The 16,235-nt window shown below is 36.7% G+C and overlaps 2 protein-coding genes across 3 annotated transcripts in view; one reads left to right on the plus strand and one right to left on the minus strand.

Annotated features, from left to right (window-relative positions):
- Positions 1-16,235, plus strand: part of LIMS2 (LIM zinc finger domain containing 2) — a 28,951-nt gene extending 12,716 nt beyond the window's left edge. For both annotated transcript variants that reach the window (XM_087964800.1, XM_087964801.1), the window contains 9 exons: positions 150-309; positions 1,614-1,680; positions 2,160-2,280; positions 8,645-8,794; positions 9,207-9,357; positions 11,178-11,270; positions 13,274-13,322; positions 13,458-13,533; positions 15,084-16,235. In XM_087964800.1, the coding sequence (XP_087820926.1) occupies positions 150-309; positions 1,614-1,680; positions 2,160-2,280; positions 8,645-8,794; positions 9,207-9,357; positions 11,178-11,270; positions 13,274-13,322; positions 13,458-13,533; positions 15,084-15,231 (1,015 nt within the window). In that variant the 3' untranslated portion in view covers positions 15,232-16,235. The remainder of the gene's footprint in view (positions 1-149; positions 310-1,613; positions 1,681-2,159; positions 2,281-8,644; positions 8,795-9,206; positions 9,358-11,177; positions 11,271-13,273; positions 13,323-13,457; positions 13,534-15,083) is intronic.
- On the minus strand, positions 2,345-7,670 carry GPR17 (G protein-coupled receptor 17). Its single transcript, XM_087964803.1, has 2 exons — positions 7,162-7,670; positions 2,345-5,893 (listed from the first exon to the last, which is right to left on the minus strand). The coding sequence occupies exon 2, from the start codon at positions 5,864-5,866 to the stop codon at positions 4,850-4,852; it is 1,017 nt and encodes a 338-aa protein (XP_087820929.1). The 5' UTR covers positions 5,867-5,893; positions 7,162-7,670; the 3' UTR covers positions 2,345-4,849.

The following is a 16,235-nucleotide window of genomic DNA, read 5'->3' on the forward strand; positions in this document are numbered from 1 at the left end:
AGTTCTGCACCAGAGACACATTCCTTCTGTGTCTCATCACACTTGGTCAAATAAAGCTGTTCTATTCCATTCCATTGTATTCTATTCTATATAAGATAATTAAATATTTACTTTCTTCTTTCTTCTTATTTTTCTTTTTTGCTTCTCAGTAATATGTCAGATGCCCTCGCAAATGCTGTATGTGAACGCTGTCGAGCCCGTTTTGATCCAACTGAACGTATTGTAAACAGCAACGGAGAACTGTATCATGAAAACTGCTTTGTCTGTGCTCAGTGCTTTCGTCAGTTTCCAGATGGCCTCTTCTATGATGTGAGATTATTATACTTTCAATAGTTTGGAAAGTTTTTATCCTTCCTTGACTGAGAAGCATAACTGAACTACAGTATTTTCTATGGAGTATGGAGTATACAATTGCCTCAGTTCTAATTTCAGTGATCCATTTCTCTTTTCTCCCCTATGTAATTTTTAATATCATCCATTTAGCAGAGTCTTACTTTCTTAGACAAGTAGCTAGAAGAGTTCAGCAGTCACCCGTTCAGGTACAATGCTAACCAGATTTCTTCAGCTTGGAATCCCGCAGAAATATTGGAATATGGGGGCTGTGATGGCTCACGTGATAAGACGCTGGGCCTGCACTCTGCTGAGGTTGGTGGCTCGATTCCTTTGAGCGAATAAACCACATAGGGACAAGAAAGGAGCCTCCCCTGAATGCCAACCAGCATTCTGGCATCCTGCAGTTAAAGATAACACCGCCTGAAAAAATTCCTTTCACAGCCACCTAGGAGATCCCTGGCTAACACATGCCACACGCTAAATAAATAAATAAATAAATTGGAGTCAGAACTCCAATAGAGATTTCTCGTCAGCATTATGTAAGATAATGCTAAATTATAGTTTAGAGCTATGTGTACTAGCTTGAAACCCTGTACTCCTTTCACATCCTCTAGCACAAAGGTGGTATTAGAAGCTCTCATTTCTGTGAACATTAATTGAAGATCACAATCCAAACATTAAAAAATGATTACTTTTTTCTGGGATGTGTGCAAACCAATGTCATAAGCCAAGCATGAAAGCCTAGATGTTTCAGTTAGCCATAGTTAAGAGTAACCATAGTTTATCCAGCTTTAAACATAACATTGCACTGTAGTCAGTTAACATTAGGAGCCACGATAGTGAAACAGAAGAAACGGAAAACGAATACTTTTTCTTAAAAGAATAGGCCCAGTTATATCTCCCTTTGTTTTTGTTAATGATTTGATTTAATAAAAATGCAGGGCAAAATAACATCAGAAGATCATGAGCTCTTGTGTGTTAAAAGCAAATCTCTTTATAGACAGTAAAAAAGGCATATTTAAAATCAGAGAGAGTAGTAACTAGCAAAATGAGATAAGAGTACTATTACAACATATCTAATTGATACTACAATTATAATAACTATTGTGATTTGAAGGTGAATTAATGTGTTGGAATAAGCTTTCCAAAAATAAGAATCAGTAATGCAAGATCCCTCGGCTATTGATGAGAGAAGTTTATTGCTTTGCATCTGCATACTCTACAGTTCTTTGTATGATGAATGTTTTATAAAGGTATGTGTTCCTGCATATCTCTTTCAGTTTGAAGGGAGAAAATATTGTGAGCATGACTTCCAGATGCTATTTGCACCATGCTGTGGGGAATGTGGTAAGTTTTCCACATAAATGATTGATATCTAATTTTGTTTATTAATAATGTTTGTAAACCATTTGATTATGAGATCCTGGGTGTTCTATAACTGGGTGTTCTTAAGGAGAGGCAGTAGAGAGCAAATTAAAAAGAAAATATTGTAATTTATTTGTGACACCACTGATCATAGATAAGAACAAAAATAATACATGGAAATTGTACTTTTCAAAAAAGAAAATCCTGACATTCAGAACTTTATAAGGGAATCTTTGTGGTTTAGTAAAATAGATATTAGTTCGGTATCTTAACAAACCTGGATTTGTCTCAGTGACCTTGAGCAAATTATATGTACTCTTAGGTTTCTCATAACTGTAATAAAGCAGACTACAAAATATGTTTTAAAAAATTTGCTACCCAATTACTACTATGGAATTCTAAGGACCAGGGAGTCTTCTGAAATGAATTAAGGTTATAAAGTGTGATATTTCTGTTTCAAGGTGAATTCATCATTGGCCGAGTCATCAAAGCAATGAACAATAATTGGCATCCTGAATGTTTTCGTTGTGAACTCTGTGATGTAGTTCTTGCTGATTTGGGTTTTGTGAAGAATGCTGGCAGGTAAGAACAGATAGAACTCTGCATTTTATATGTTAAAATGTTAGCAGTTGATGATATATGCATAGAAACTAAATGTGAAGTTGAATGCATTGTATAAGCTAGTGATAAGTTATGGAAAGGAAGGTATATCTCCAAAAAATCTGGAGATTGAATGTATTGGCAGCCATTCTCAAAATGGTAATTCTTTTAGACAAAATGCCAGAAAGTAGCTAAGCGCCTTTATAAATACAGTAATATTAAGATATATTAAGATACCAACAGTGTTGGTGGATAGACAGAATTTTGCACCAATATAAACAAAATTGCTTTATTCTCCTTTTGAATGTATTTCCAGCTACATAAGAAATATAACAGTTTTTAAATATACATTTTAAGTACAAATGTGAATATAAAGAAAGTAAAAGTAAAGTAAAAAACAATAAATGCAAAAATCATTTTGAAAAAGGAAACAAAATAGAATAGCCTCAAATACATGCAGCAACTTTCAGTTTTCTAGACTATTCTTAGCATTTATATTATTTTCCTTAATGAAACTAATTATTGGAAATTAAACATTTTATTTGTTTGTGAATTCTCTGAACCTATTTTTATGTGTTCTATTTCTTCTATCATATTGGCTAATAAAGTTTAGATTATAAAAATAATTTTTAGAAAAATTAAAGGCAGTCCTTGTGCTTTTCCTTTAGTAGATATTAGGTATTTGTGGTCACAGCATACTTCAATTCAGAAAACAGAATTGAAGTGCTAAAAGGCAAATGAGAGTAATTTACACTGTTTCAACTAAGTATTTAGTTTGTATGTGCATATGTTCTAAACATACTGGAAAACATCAAAATGTATAAGATGCACCAGAGATGGTATTCAGCAGATTCTGACCAGTTCTGGAGAACCGGTAGTGGAAATTTTGAGTAGTTCGGAGAACCGGCAAATCCCACCTCTGACTGGAGATTTTACAGTCTCCTTCCCATGCCATGCCCACCAAGCCATGCCCACAGAACCGGTAGTAAAAAATTTTGAATCCCACCACTGAAATGCACAGTATAAAGTTGACTAGGATCTGAAATGTAGCAATAGCAATAGCACTTAGACTTATATACCCTTTTACAGTACTTTACAGCCCTCTCTAAGTGGTATACAGAGTCAGCATATTGCCCCCAACAATCGGGGTCCTCATTTTACCAACCTCGGAAGGATGGAAGGCTGAGGCAACAGCCTGGTAAGATTTGAATTGCCAAATTGCAGGCAGCCAGCAGTCAACAGAAGTAGCCTGCAGTACTGCACTCTAACCACTGTGCCACCGCGGCTCATGTAGAAAGATAATAAACATGATAATACAAACTTGTTATGATACAACTGCAGCAAAGTTATATTGGCAAGCACAGTTGCTCCAGCTCCAGATCATCATTGTTCTAAGATACTATGATAGACTCGGTCTACATTAATTCGGGCTAAGTGCCCAGCTGGACTTACATCTTACATTATTAAAGTGAATTAATGATATGTAGCAAGCTCTCTAAGAATTCATTAACCATATTCAGTCATATTAAAAAATCTGCATATAAAATAAATTGTGGTTTGTGTATTCACTGCTATTGAAAATGGTATCTACAGCCAAAGCTATAATTGAAAGGAACACTTTGTTCAAATGTGATGTTTGTAATTTATTCATCTTGAGGTGTAATAAAAAGCATCAGCAGCTTTTATATTCTTCTACAGCTATGGTGGGAGAGTTATAAAGTTTGTTTAAAACTAAACCCCATATTCATAAACATCTCAAAAATTTGCATTGTAGTTGTAAATATTGAGCAGCTTTTGGGCTGAATTCCTGCCTGCCTTGTTTTATGGCATACTGTACAAAATAGGTTTGGACAGCTGCTGAATATTACTAAAACTTCTCTACTCACTGTTTGAATACTTTAAATGGTCAATTCTTTCCCTATGAATATTTATTTTTTGAAGAATTTACCAAGCTTTTGTTCACTGAAATTCCAATCTATATCCTAATGGAATTATTATTTGCTACTATTTGCTATGCAAAAATTATCACAAGATTCATAATTTCACACAACCTGATCTGATTCTTGAAATGGTTATGATAAGGTAAAGCTGCCTATAAATTATCTGTAGATCCAAAGAATGCTTATGAAAAATCTTATTGGCAATATTTCCACTGATAGTAACGTTCAAAAGAGTATTCCAGAAAATCAAAATAATTATGCGTCCTGATAGTCTTTGTAAGTATTATCTTTGTAATTACACACACACACACACACACACACACACACACTCACCCATCCAAAAAAAACCCCTTAAAAATGCTAGGGAGAAGGCAAAAAAAAAAAGGGGAGATACTATCCATCCTGGCCAACAGAGAAAAGCAGGGCTTTCAACATGGCATCATCTACCACCACAGTATCCTTTCCCAGTTAGAATTGCTGTATATGCTTTGTTTCCTTAACAATTAAGTATTAGACCTTGTGTTTTTGTAGAAAAGCAGTTCTGCTTTCTCAGAGATTAAATTGTGCTGGACAGCAAACTTTTGTTAAGGAAGTATTTTGTTTTCAGGTATTTACAGTTCAGATTTAGCACTTAAAGAGCTGTCGTTAGTTTTCCCATCATAACTTGAAGGTACTCTTGCAACTCTTTTGGGGCAAAACAAACCACACAAGGCCTCTTGAAACTTTTCAGCAACAAAAAAATACATGACAGGATCTAGGGCACCATTTAAGCTGGTGAGGCATGAAGTGATGCGATTGCCAAGTGCCAGAATCCTCTGCATTGCACAAGAAGTCTTCACACCGTCATAATTGAGGATATAAATGTAACGGTTGACATGATAAGGCACAAAGCAGACCAAGAAGATCGTTAGGACCATGATGATCATTTTGATGGCTTTTTCCTTTAAATGATTTTCAATGCGGTGCCCCTTCTTCAGGCTTCGTATGATCAGTAAATAGCAGGTTACTGTGGTAAAAAATGGAAAAGTGAATGCGACAGCCAGGGATACAAGAGCATGGCGTGATGCTTTCTCTCTGTAGAGTTGGAGGCAGACGGTGGTATTATTCATCTCAACTGTCTGCACACTGATCAAAAGAGGTGCCATGGCCACGGCAACGATAACCCACAGGAAGGCACAGGTCAAATGAGCATAGAGTGACCTGCGGAGTTTGAGGGACTTCACAGGATGCACGATAGCTAAGAAGCGATCTATGCTGATGCACATGAGGAAGTAGATGCTCGCATACATGTTGAGGTAGAAAAGAAATCCTGTGAGTCGGCAAGGGAGCTCTCCAAATGGCCAGTGATTGCCTGAAAAGTGGTAGACCAACCGAGTTGGTAAAATGAGCACAAAAGACAGATCGGCTACAGCAAGATGCATCAGGAAAACATTGGCAGGGGTATCTGATTTTTGGTCCCGAACGAAGAGCCAGAGTGCCAAAACATTGCCCAAAAAGGCTAGGATGAAATCGAGGAGATAGAAAATAGCAAAAAGGATGTTTTCCATGGGACTCTCTTTGCCACATTGCTCTGAATTTGATAGGGAAATGTTGAATAACAGGTCTGAAGAGTCTGCTTGGCTGTTCATTCCTCACAATTGGTCTTCAATGTGAGCCTGAAATACCAAATAAATAAACTTGGATGAAAATATTACAATACCAAGAAATCTGTGTTTTATTTTTTATTATATGAACTAGCAAAACTTGCTGTTAGTTTCCCTTGCTATTGGATGTTGATTAGGTTTTGTCTGATAACCCCCTCCCCAGACTTTTGAAAAAGCTACCTCCAGATAATCGGGATATTTTCTAGAATTAGATGCATAAACAAAAACATTATATATGGGCACATGAATCCTGGCTATTCTTTTTATAAACTATGCATGAAAATTAGGTACACTTCTGGGAGAGGATGTTGTATTTTAAATTTTTTGTTAGTTGTATTTCAATTAATTGCCCTACTTGTCATAAGTCACAAGCTTAATTATCCCTATACATAATATGCTATATTATGTTATGTTTTTATATATGTATGTATGTATATGTGCATATACGTATATAAGTGCCTTCACTTGAAGTTCCACAGAAGTGGTATATAATGTGCATTGCATGTACCATTTGCTTGATTCAAAGTCCTTTGTAGACAAATCTTTGTAAATAAAAGCAATACAAATACTGGAAAAGCTTCTGTTCCTATGGTTAATCTCATTCAAGTCTTTAGACATAATGAAAAGCATAGAAATTATATAATTGGAAAATTCAGCATTGTTTGGATCTAGTATTACTTGGAACTTAAAACAGTTTGTACTAATTGCAAGTGTTAATTTTGCAACTAGACCACAGAGTGTTCCAGGTATTTAAAGAAAGATAAAATAAAGAATTTTTTCTACAGCAAAAAGATAGTATTACTTTATGTCTTAATGAAGCTTGAAGAAGCATTCCCAAATTCTAGGCATGCAGCAGATTGTCTTTTGTTTGTATTCAATTCTCTAGTTTAGTAAGAGAATCCTAGCTAATTGTCTTAAAAATACATTAGAAATCACAGCTACTTCTATTTTCTTAGAACAGCAACAGTATTCATTCTTCATTCATCCAAAGTTATACTCTTATGAGTATTATAAAAATTAAATAATAAACTTGTATCAATTTGTTATAACTCAGTGGGTAATTCATTTATAAATGTAATATTTAATCAGCAATCTTCCTCATATTATGGATACATCTAGTTATATCAAGTAGAACACCCAACTGTGTTCTTAACATTATAGACAGCACTTTTTGGACAGTAATAACAGCAACTGTTTATTTGGAAACCCCGATACAAGTTAGGAGATGCTGTATTTTCTAGGCTAATAAATGTTGTCTACTCTGATACCAGAGCTCTTACCTCTTGCAGTTTGTTTGCAGTCTGATCAAGTTGTGATGAAAACCTTTGAGCTCTTTATAACACCAGCAAATTTAGGGAAAAGAACACAGCTGTAAAAAGTTCCATCAGGGGTTGACTCTACGAAGTTCAATGAAAAGGGAGCTGCACTATATAGAGTTCTGCTAGGTGTGATAGTCCTTTATCATCTTGCTCACAGAAGAGGAGGGGAGATAACATGCCTGTTGTGAAAGACACTCTTAATTCCAGCTCAACTGTTGGAGGAGGGAGTTGCTAATTGTTACTGTATTTATGAATATTCCAGTGTTTTCCCTGCTCATTAAAGCCTCTCTCTTTGGACCTCTGCCTTTTACACTGTGCCTTTGGAGTCCTCTGCCTGCCTTAGAGGTCTTGGAGAGTATTGCAGAAGGGGAGGGGAAAACTAGTGCTACAGACACAACAGGACATTTCAGAAAGGGATAATTCCATAATGGTGGGAATGAGAGTGAGGAGGACGGCTACCATAGTAACGGCTTTGTGATTCTAAGACCTCCCTTTGCTTTGCACTGGACAAGGATCTATAGGATAGTAGACGGGCTTCCAAATGAGCTGGGCTGCTAATGGTTTATCAGTGGAAAGGGCTGAAGGCCCCTTATTCAGTAAAATGGGAGGGCATTCTTCTGAGGACACTTGCAGTAGGGTCTCTATGTCTTGCCCTGTATAATTAGACTTCATTCCACAGAGAGGAATAAAATTGATGCCTTTATCCTGAGAGCAACACAGCTGCATACTCCCATTTATAAAGGGACGCTGTCTGCTTTCTTTCTGTGAACTGTAGCTCTTGTCTTAGTGTCTTCAGCTTTGGGGAGGAAGAGCAGAGAAGACTTGTGAACCAAGTGTGCTAATAACATTCCTTTCCACTTATGCTGACTGGTCTTTCTATTGGGAACTTTGTAAGAAACACAAGATCCACAGTGACCTCGTAGAACTGAGATTTATTATTAGCTCCTTTCTATTGATAAGGACCTAGAGGCCGAATGACCTTGCTCAGATCTTTCAGGAAGCCTTGGAGACTGTATAGCATTAATTTGAGTTGCTTGGCTCTTTTCTACTTGGTATTTGCACAGTTTTGCACAGTTCTATCAATCAGCAGCTTTTCATGTTATCTGTTCGTTCAGCCCTATAAATGAACAAATGGAGTATGTTCTATATAGGGAAACCTGCAAAATTAAATGATAATGCATTTGTGTGTGCTTGTATGTTTGAAATTTCCTGACTTTTTAAGTAAATGCACAAAAATTCAATTTGCTGAAGAAAATAATGCTGTCATCTACTTAACCCAGTTCAGTGTTAACGTAATTCATGCAATCACAAGCTGTAAACATGGTTTATGAATTAATATTCTCATTAAGATTCAGAAGCTCTGAAGTCTAGCAAGCAATTTGTTTGTAAATTACTGTTATTTCAATGATGTCTCTCAACATTTCTCTTTCCAACTGCACTTTAGACATCTTTGTCGGCCTTGCCACAATCGTGAGAAAGCCAAAGGCTTGGGCAAATACATTTGCCAGAAATGTCACTTGATAATTGATGAACAGCCTCTTATGTTCAGGAACGACTCCTACCATCCAGATCATTTCAGCTGCACCCACTGTGGGTATGTTAAGTAGTTATAAATTTCTCTTTACATAGTAAATTATTGAATTGAATCTCCTCTGAACATGAATCACCAAGCTATTTATAAAATATCCAGAGTACAAAATTAATTAGATAAACATTTACATTTATGAGATTTAATGGACAATGGCTTAGTATTTCTGATTATTTCTGATTTCTAAAATACAAGTCATAAACCAAAATCTGTTAAAAAGGGTTCTTCCAAAGTATGTGTAAGAATGAATAATGAGGCAAAGGAAGCCTAAGGAGTATATTTATGTTTAAGAATTTGTCCTCTTTTCATGTTTGGCAAGAAGTCAGGTGTCTGTTTTAGATTATGTAGTGACTGATACATAATTACTATTTGTGACAAATATTGGTCCCAAAGTCTTAATTACTAATGTTGTGTATAGGAAGGAATTGACCGCTGATGCCAGGGAGCTGAAAGGAGAGCTCTACTGCCTGCCATGCCATGATAAGATGGGCATTCCAATCTGTGGGGCTTGTCGGCGGCCTATTGAGGGTCGAGTGGTCAATGCTCTAGGAAAACAGTGGCACGTTGAGGTGAGAGCTTCTCCAATTGCTGGAAATTAATATTGCCCTTCCATTTTTGGTACAATGTGTTTTCCTATTTAATAAGCAGATATTGCCATTGTTCTTTGTATATAATGAAATCAATCTTTATTTTGCATTTAGCTACATTTGTAGCCTGTCTTGTCCCAAATATATAAATAATAAACAATGCATAAAACAATAATAGATGAAACTGTTTTCTGCCTTAAAATATAAATTTACTAACTAATGTATTAGGTCAGGAAAATTGTGTCCTTCCAAGTGGTGTTGAACTATGGTTCACAATTTCTGCATGAACCACGATTAAGGATAGGAGGAGGAGGAATTCAGAAACATCTGAAAGACCACTATGATTATTATCGTTGTTGTTGTTGTTGTTGTTCTTATTTTAAATCCTCCTACTAAAATCTTATAATAAAAACTGAATAGTTTCCAACATTCCAAGGTGGAATGGCTGTAATGAATCTCTCTTTGTCTTTTGAAAGATAAGAACTGTACAGCAAGTACAAATAAATACAAATGTTAATTTCAATAGGACAGAGAAAAAAATAACTCATCTTCATAAATTATATCAAGATATTTCGTAGCTTTATAGAGTATCAGATTAAAATGTGATTGAAAGGCAACTAGAATCCATGGAAATGCTGGAACATACGTACAATATGATTTAGTCATTCATACTACATTAGAAGACATTGTTCTAGACCAGTGATAGCTAACCTTTTCATTGTTACATGCCAAAAGTGTGCACCTGTCCTTGCGCGCGCACGTGTGCCTACACCCATAATGCAATGCGCATGCGACCCTGCACCCTGTGGTTCTGCACATGCGCGCATGTCTCCCCTGCGTGACCTACACTCCCACGCATGCACAGCAGATACCCGATAATCGGCTGGCAGGAAGCACGCACGCATGTGCAGTGGTCCTGATCTGGGGCGATGACTCATGTGCCAGCAGAGATGGCTCTGCATGCCACTTCCGGCACGCGTGCCATTGGTTCGCTGTCATGATTCTAGACTGTAAGTTACTGGTTTGTACTCATATACTGTTTTAAATGATATAGTTCAAATTTTATGGTATATTTCATGAATATATCCAAGTTGTTTTTAATATTTTAAGATAATTTTATGATTATTCTGTTTTGATATGTTTGATACCAAGGTATTTCATCTTGGTAGTGTTTGTGAGAACCTAGTGTAGAAATATTACTAAATTAAAAAAAAGTGTCTAAAGAAAAGACAGTATTCCCAGCTTATAACCAATAGATATTTACCTAGGACTGCTGTGGTAACAATGACTCAAAAGGTGCAATTGTGAACATGTTTTGAAGCACTAGAATTCAAGCCCAGCACAAATATGTGTCATTGATAATGTTTGTTTCACATAGAATTTTGATATTCCACCACTAATCCTGTGAAATGAAGGTAACATAGGATTCTGGAGTGAAACCCAACATATTTTATTGCAGATTTTGATTCTGGAATATATCATTCCCATTTCTTCTTGGCTACTTGGTACAATTTAGAAGTCTGTATGCAGTAGCATAAAAATGAAATATATTCAAAGGTGGTACTTTCTTAAGACCATTGTTTCTAGTTCAGCATTATTTGAAAGCATCAAGACTTCCACAACAACATCCCTTGAAGGAGGTGACTATATACAAAACAATGAAATAATATGAGCTTGATATCTCTAGTTTTGCTCCCCCCCCCCCCATACAAAACGCCTTGGATATATCATTCGTTATGCTTGTCCTAACAACTCTTTTGACAAAAGGCCCTTTGACATAACATGTCCTTTTTGCTTTTTAGCACTTTGTTTGTGCCAAATGTGAGAAGCCATTCCTGGGACACCGGCATTATGAGAAAAAGGGTCTGGCTTACTGTGAGACTCATTACAATCAGGTAAAGTTTACTGTCCTTGATAAGATACTTTATTTCACTTTTTTCTTTTTCTTTTTCTTTTCTTTTTTCTTTTCTTTTCTTTTTTTTTTTGATGGGGAAACAAGGCATGTTTTCTGTAAGATACAAATTTTGATTTTTAAAAAAGATAAATTTTGAAAATATAATAGACCTACTAGTCTTAATAAGCATTTAATGTCTAGGAATACTTTGCACTTGGGACAGAAATGCAAATCAAATTGCCTCTTAAGTTGGCTAACTATAAATAGCCATTCGTAAGTATGGAGCGGAATGAAGGGCAGGAAAAAGAGAAGTCAGTGCCAAGAGTTTCCTAGGTAGAATTTACTAGAAGAAAACATCATGTCTTGCAGTGGGAAATAAGGCATAATTTATTGTTTGTTGCAAGCTAGACTGCTGAAAGAAATAGATTAGTTTTCACTGTGCTGTGCTTCCTTATAAAGAAACAAAAAGGTGCTTTAAAAACAACAAAAGTTTCCACAGCTTTCTCAAAGGAAACTGATTAGTAGCACTGCTGATCAGCTACAAGAGAATCTGTAGTTTGGGGAAATTCTCTATGAATCTCTCATTGCTCTATCACAGTGATGGGATTCAAATTTTTTTACTACCGGTTCTGTGGGCGTGGCTTGGTGGGCATGGCCTGGTGGGTGTGGCTTGGTGAGCATGGCACGGGAAGGATACTGCAAAATCCCATTCCCTCCCCATCCCATTAACCTCATTTCCAGCTCCGTTCTCCTGTGTAGGGCAACAAAAGAAGACCCAGCTGGGACTCGGGAGGCAGAGAATAGACGGGGGCAGGGCCAGTCAGAGGTGGTAATTGCCAGTTCTCTGAACTACTCAACATTTCTGCTACCGGTTCTCCAGAACCGGTCAGAACCTGCTGAATACCATCTCTGGCTCTATGGGGCACCCCTGCACTGGGAGCCCAGGGTCTCAAAGAGGTCTGCTTTCTTTTTGAAAAGGGCACATTGAGTTCTCTTTCCTCTCACTTCACATTGTGCAAATTCTTCAGGACTGTATTTCAGATTAGGGATTGGAGTTGAGGGAAATCTTGCGTTGTTACGACTTCATTTTTCATTGCCTAGACTAGAGCATATAATAGGCTTTTACTGCACATCAGAGCTGCTGTCTTTTCTTTCCTCTGCAATACATTGATTTTAGTGGGACAAATAAACATTCTAAGTATTTAGTGTTCGGGAGGGTCAACCTAAAGTTATTTTAAATATTTGACTAAATTAAAAATATAGCCTGTCAAACTGATGGAATACTTTCCAATTATTATCAAGCACTTATCACCAATTGAAGGAGCCTTCCCACGTGGCCAAGGGGCCATTAACTATAGAATGTATAATTGCTTAGGTTAATCTAAGATCCTCTCAAAGATCCTCTAAAACAAGGGTCTCCAACCTTTGCAATTTTAAGCCTGGAGGACTTCAACTCCCAGAATTCCCCAGCCAGCTTTGCTGGGGAATTCTGGGAGTTGAAGTTCTCCAGGCTTAAAGTTGCCATGGTTGGAGAGAGAAACCTTTTCTGCTCTAAAAGAGAGAAACCGTATAACAAGTTAGATGAGTTCTTCCAAAGCAACAAGTACAATCCTTATTAATTTTTAGGTTTAAACTGGAAAAAAATAATCTGAAAGATTGAAAGGAAAACCTTTGAAGGAAAACCCTTCAAGCATGCAAATAAACTCTCCTTCCTTCATCAGGTCCTCATCTTATCTGTTACGGATAGATAAAATCAGAGCAACAGTTTTCAACTTCAAAAAATACAGTTAAATAAAGCAAAAGATTTTGCTCTGATTCTGTACTTTAAAACAGTTTTTAGGAATTAAAACTTGATTCTTGTCAGTTCTGAAAGAAAAGATGTGAAGGGGGTGAAATTCAGAGCAATAAGATCACGCTTCTCGGGGCACCAATGAATAAACTGTAAGGATTGAAACATTCCTTCCTTTCAATGAAAATTATTGCTTTTGTTCTTTTTTTATGCAGCTCTTTGGAGACGTCTGCTACAACTGCAGCCATGTGATCGAGGGGGATGGTAAGCTGGAGACTCTCAATACACCCATTGCAGCTCTGCATGCACAATTTTCAATGATTCTTTTCAAATACGTCTGCTGAATTTGTAACAACGCGATGGTGTGATAACATCCTATTCTTTACTATTTCTCACTAGTGGTATCTGCTCTCAACAAAGCTTGGTGTGTTAACTGCTTCTCCTGTTCCACCTGCAACATCAAGCTCACCTTGAAGTAAGTGGCCAGCAAAGAATATCTCAGAAGGGATTGAAACAAAACAGTAATGGCTTTATATGTGGTCCCAGCACACCTGGACTACTGTGTTGGGTGCTGGTATAACAGAACTGAGCATCTCAAATGCTTGGCGGGCTTGGATAATTTCTCAGCTTATGGGATGCTTTAGCTTGGAACAGAGGCTAATAGAGTAAAGTCATTTATGCCATGAAGAAAGTGAAGAGGTAGACGTTTTATCACCCTCCCTTTCTCAAAAGGTTAGGACCAGGGATCACCCAGTGAAGTTGCCTGAAAGATTTAGAACAGGCAAAGGAAAGCTATTCTTTATACAACTAACCTGCACAATGTATTACTGCTAGACCTGGTGATAGCTACTAACTCAAAGGACTTTAACAAGGAATGGATAAATCTAGAGAGGACCTACACATCAAGGGCTTTTAGTATTCAGTTGTACCTCTGATTTGAAATCAGCCTCCCTCCAAAGACTAGTTGCAGGAATAATAGCAGAAACAGGTATGTTTCCACCTCTACTTGCAGTCATCAAGATGATCTGGTTGATCACCAAGTAAAACCAAAACCCAGCCGACTTATTCTTCTTGTGGGCCCAAAGGAGAAACGACAAGGATTGCCACAATAACATGGCTGAAATAATTGGCTGATACTTGGTTATCTATCAAGGACCCATTCCAACAGCAAGGGAGAAAATATGTTTAATTAGAAAAACTCTATGTAAGGAGGTTTACCCGGATAAGGCCAAAAATAGAAGTCAATGAAATTTTTCTTTTAAATGTACAAGAATTACAGTATTAGGTTCGTCCTTCATAGTGAAGGGTTCGTCTACTGCTTCTGAGAGTTTAGAATCAATGGGCGCAGGAGAAACATAAGAATGATAACAGAATAACAGATTTGGAAGGGACCTTGGAGGTCTTCTAGTCCAACTCCCTGCTCAAGCAGGAAACCTTATACCATTTCAGACAAATGGTGTCTTAAAAACTTCCAGTATTGGAGCACCACAATTTCTGGAGGCAAGTCATTCCACTGATTAATTATTCTGTCAGGAAATTTTTCCTTCGTTCTAGGTTGGTTGTCTCCTTGATTGGTTTCCATTCAGTGCTTCTTGTGCTAACTTCAGGTGCTTGGGAGAATAGGTTGACCCTCTCTTCTTTGTGGCATCCCCTTAGATATTGAAACATCACTAGTTCTTCTTTACATTAATCTAGACATATTCCTGCAACTGTTTTTCATTTATTCTAGCCTCCATCCCCCTAATGGTTACAAAATTATTAAGTACATAATAAAATTAAACATATCTAACAGTATTGCAGACACGAATAGCATCTTATGCTTGGATAGTCATTTAAGTATTCTATTTTAAACTATAGGTTGAATAAGGCACTTATTTGTATGTAGATTTACTACCTAGACTTTGGAGAAATTTGCCCATTAATAGTAATAATAGGGAAAATGTACCTCACATCTTTCCTGCTTAGTTTTCAAACCCAACATGGCTTTTCTGAGTAGAATTTAATGGTAATGTATTTCTTTCAAAGGAATAAGTTTGTGGAATTTGACATGAAGCCAGTGTGCAAGAAATGCTATGAGAAATTTCCTTTGGAGCTGAAGAAAAGGCTGAAGAAGTTGTCTGAGCTGACCTCCAAGAAAACACAACCCAAAGCTCTGGATCTGAATTCTGCTTAAACAGGTCTCTGCTTCCTTCACACTGCACTCTTTTTCCCCAGTGGCACTCACCCAAGAATGGTTAAAGGGCCCAAGACATACAGAACCTCACCAGTTGCATCTTGTAATCTGAATGTTTTCTGCTCAGGTATATTGCAGAGTCTGGCCTTTGGGGGGGGGGGAGCTGTGGATATACATGAAGATGCACTATTTTCCTTTTGTTATAAATATGTTTTTGTGATTTTTTTTCATCTTTCATTATCAAGAGCCAGATTTATATTATATGTCATAGTATTCCATAAATTGTTAAAGTAAGGGATAGAAGTGGGAGTAATAATTAAGTAGTAGTCTAACAATTTCAGTTAAGCCTTATTGACCATATGATAAATCTACGCTGTTTATACTATAACAGTGAAACCTGATGTGTTTTCTTTTACCAACAAAATATTTCAGCTGCTGAAACAGATACTAATGCTTAAGCTAAACTTCCTACCTACTATACATTTTCTCACACTGTAAACTAGAAACAGCAGAAAATAAGACCTGAATGGACCAAAACAATTTAGCTAGAAGCGTCTACTTTTTGATATATATTATGTCTCAGGCAAATATAGCTAGAATAGATAATTTAGTGGGGGAGGAGAGGTAGGAGTTCTCGGAATTTTAAACTCTTTCTTCCTGCTTAATAATGGCATCAGTTATTATTCGGTTAACAACAAGATTTTGTGAATATCATTTGGTATAATCCCTATGCTACACTTTACAATTTCTTGTTTTATTATGATTCTGCTAATGCCATAGCAAATACCTATACTGTGTGGTGTTATAGCAATACTTTGTCCCCTAATACTTTGGGTTTTCCATTTGGAACCTAAATAGTCTGTTCTTGTAACATTGCACCATAGTACTTGTGTTCTTATGATCAGAGCATGAAATGGAGCAGAATGATTAGTGCAGAGTAAGATGCTCATTTGTTAAACGTTGGTTTCTCTTCAGTAATTATAGTAAATATATATTATCTCCTA

This window comes from Notechis scutatus, chromosome 4, assembly GCF_049901735.1.
Source record: "Notechis scutatus isolate UNSWTSFEM ecotype Mainland chromosome 4, rNotScu1.2, whole genome shotgun sequence".
NCBI classification, from domain to species: domain Eukaryota; kingdom Metazoa; phylum Chordata; class Lepidosauria; order Squamata; family Elapidae; genus Notechis; species Notechis scutatus.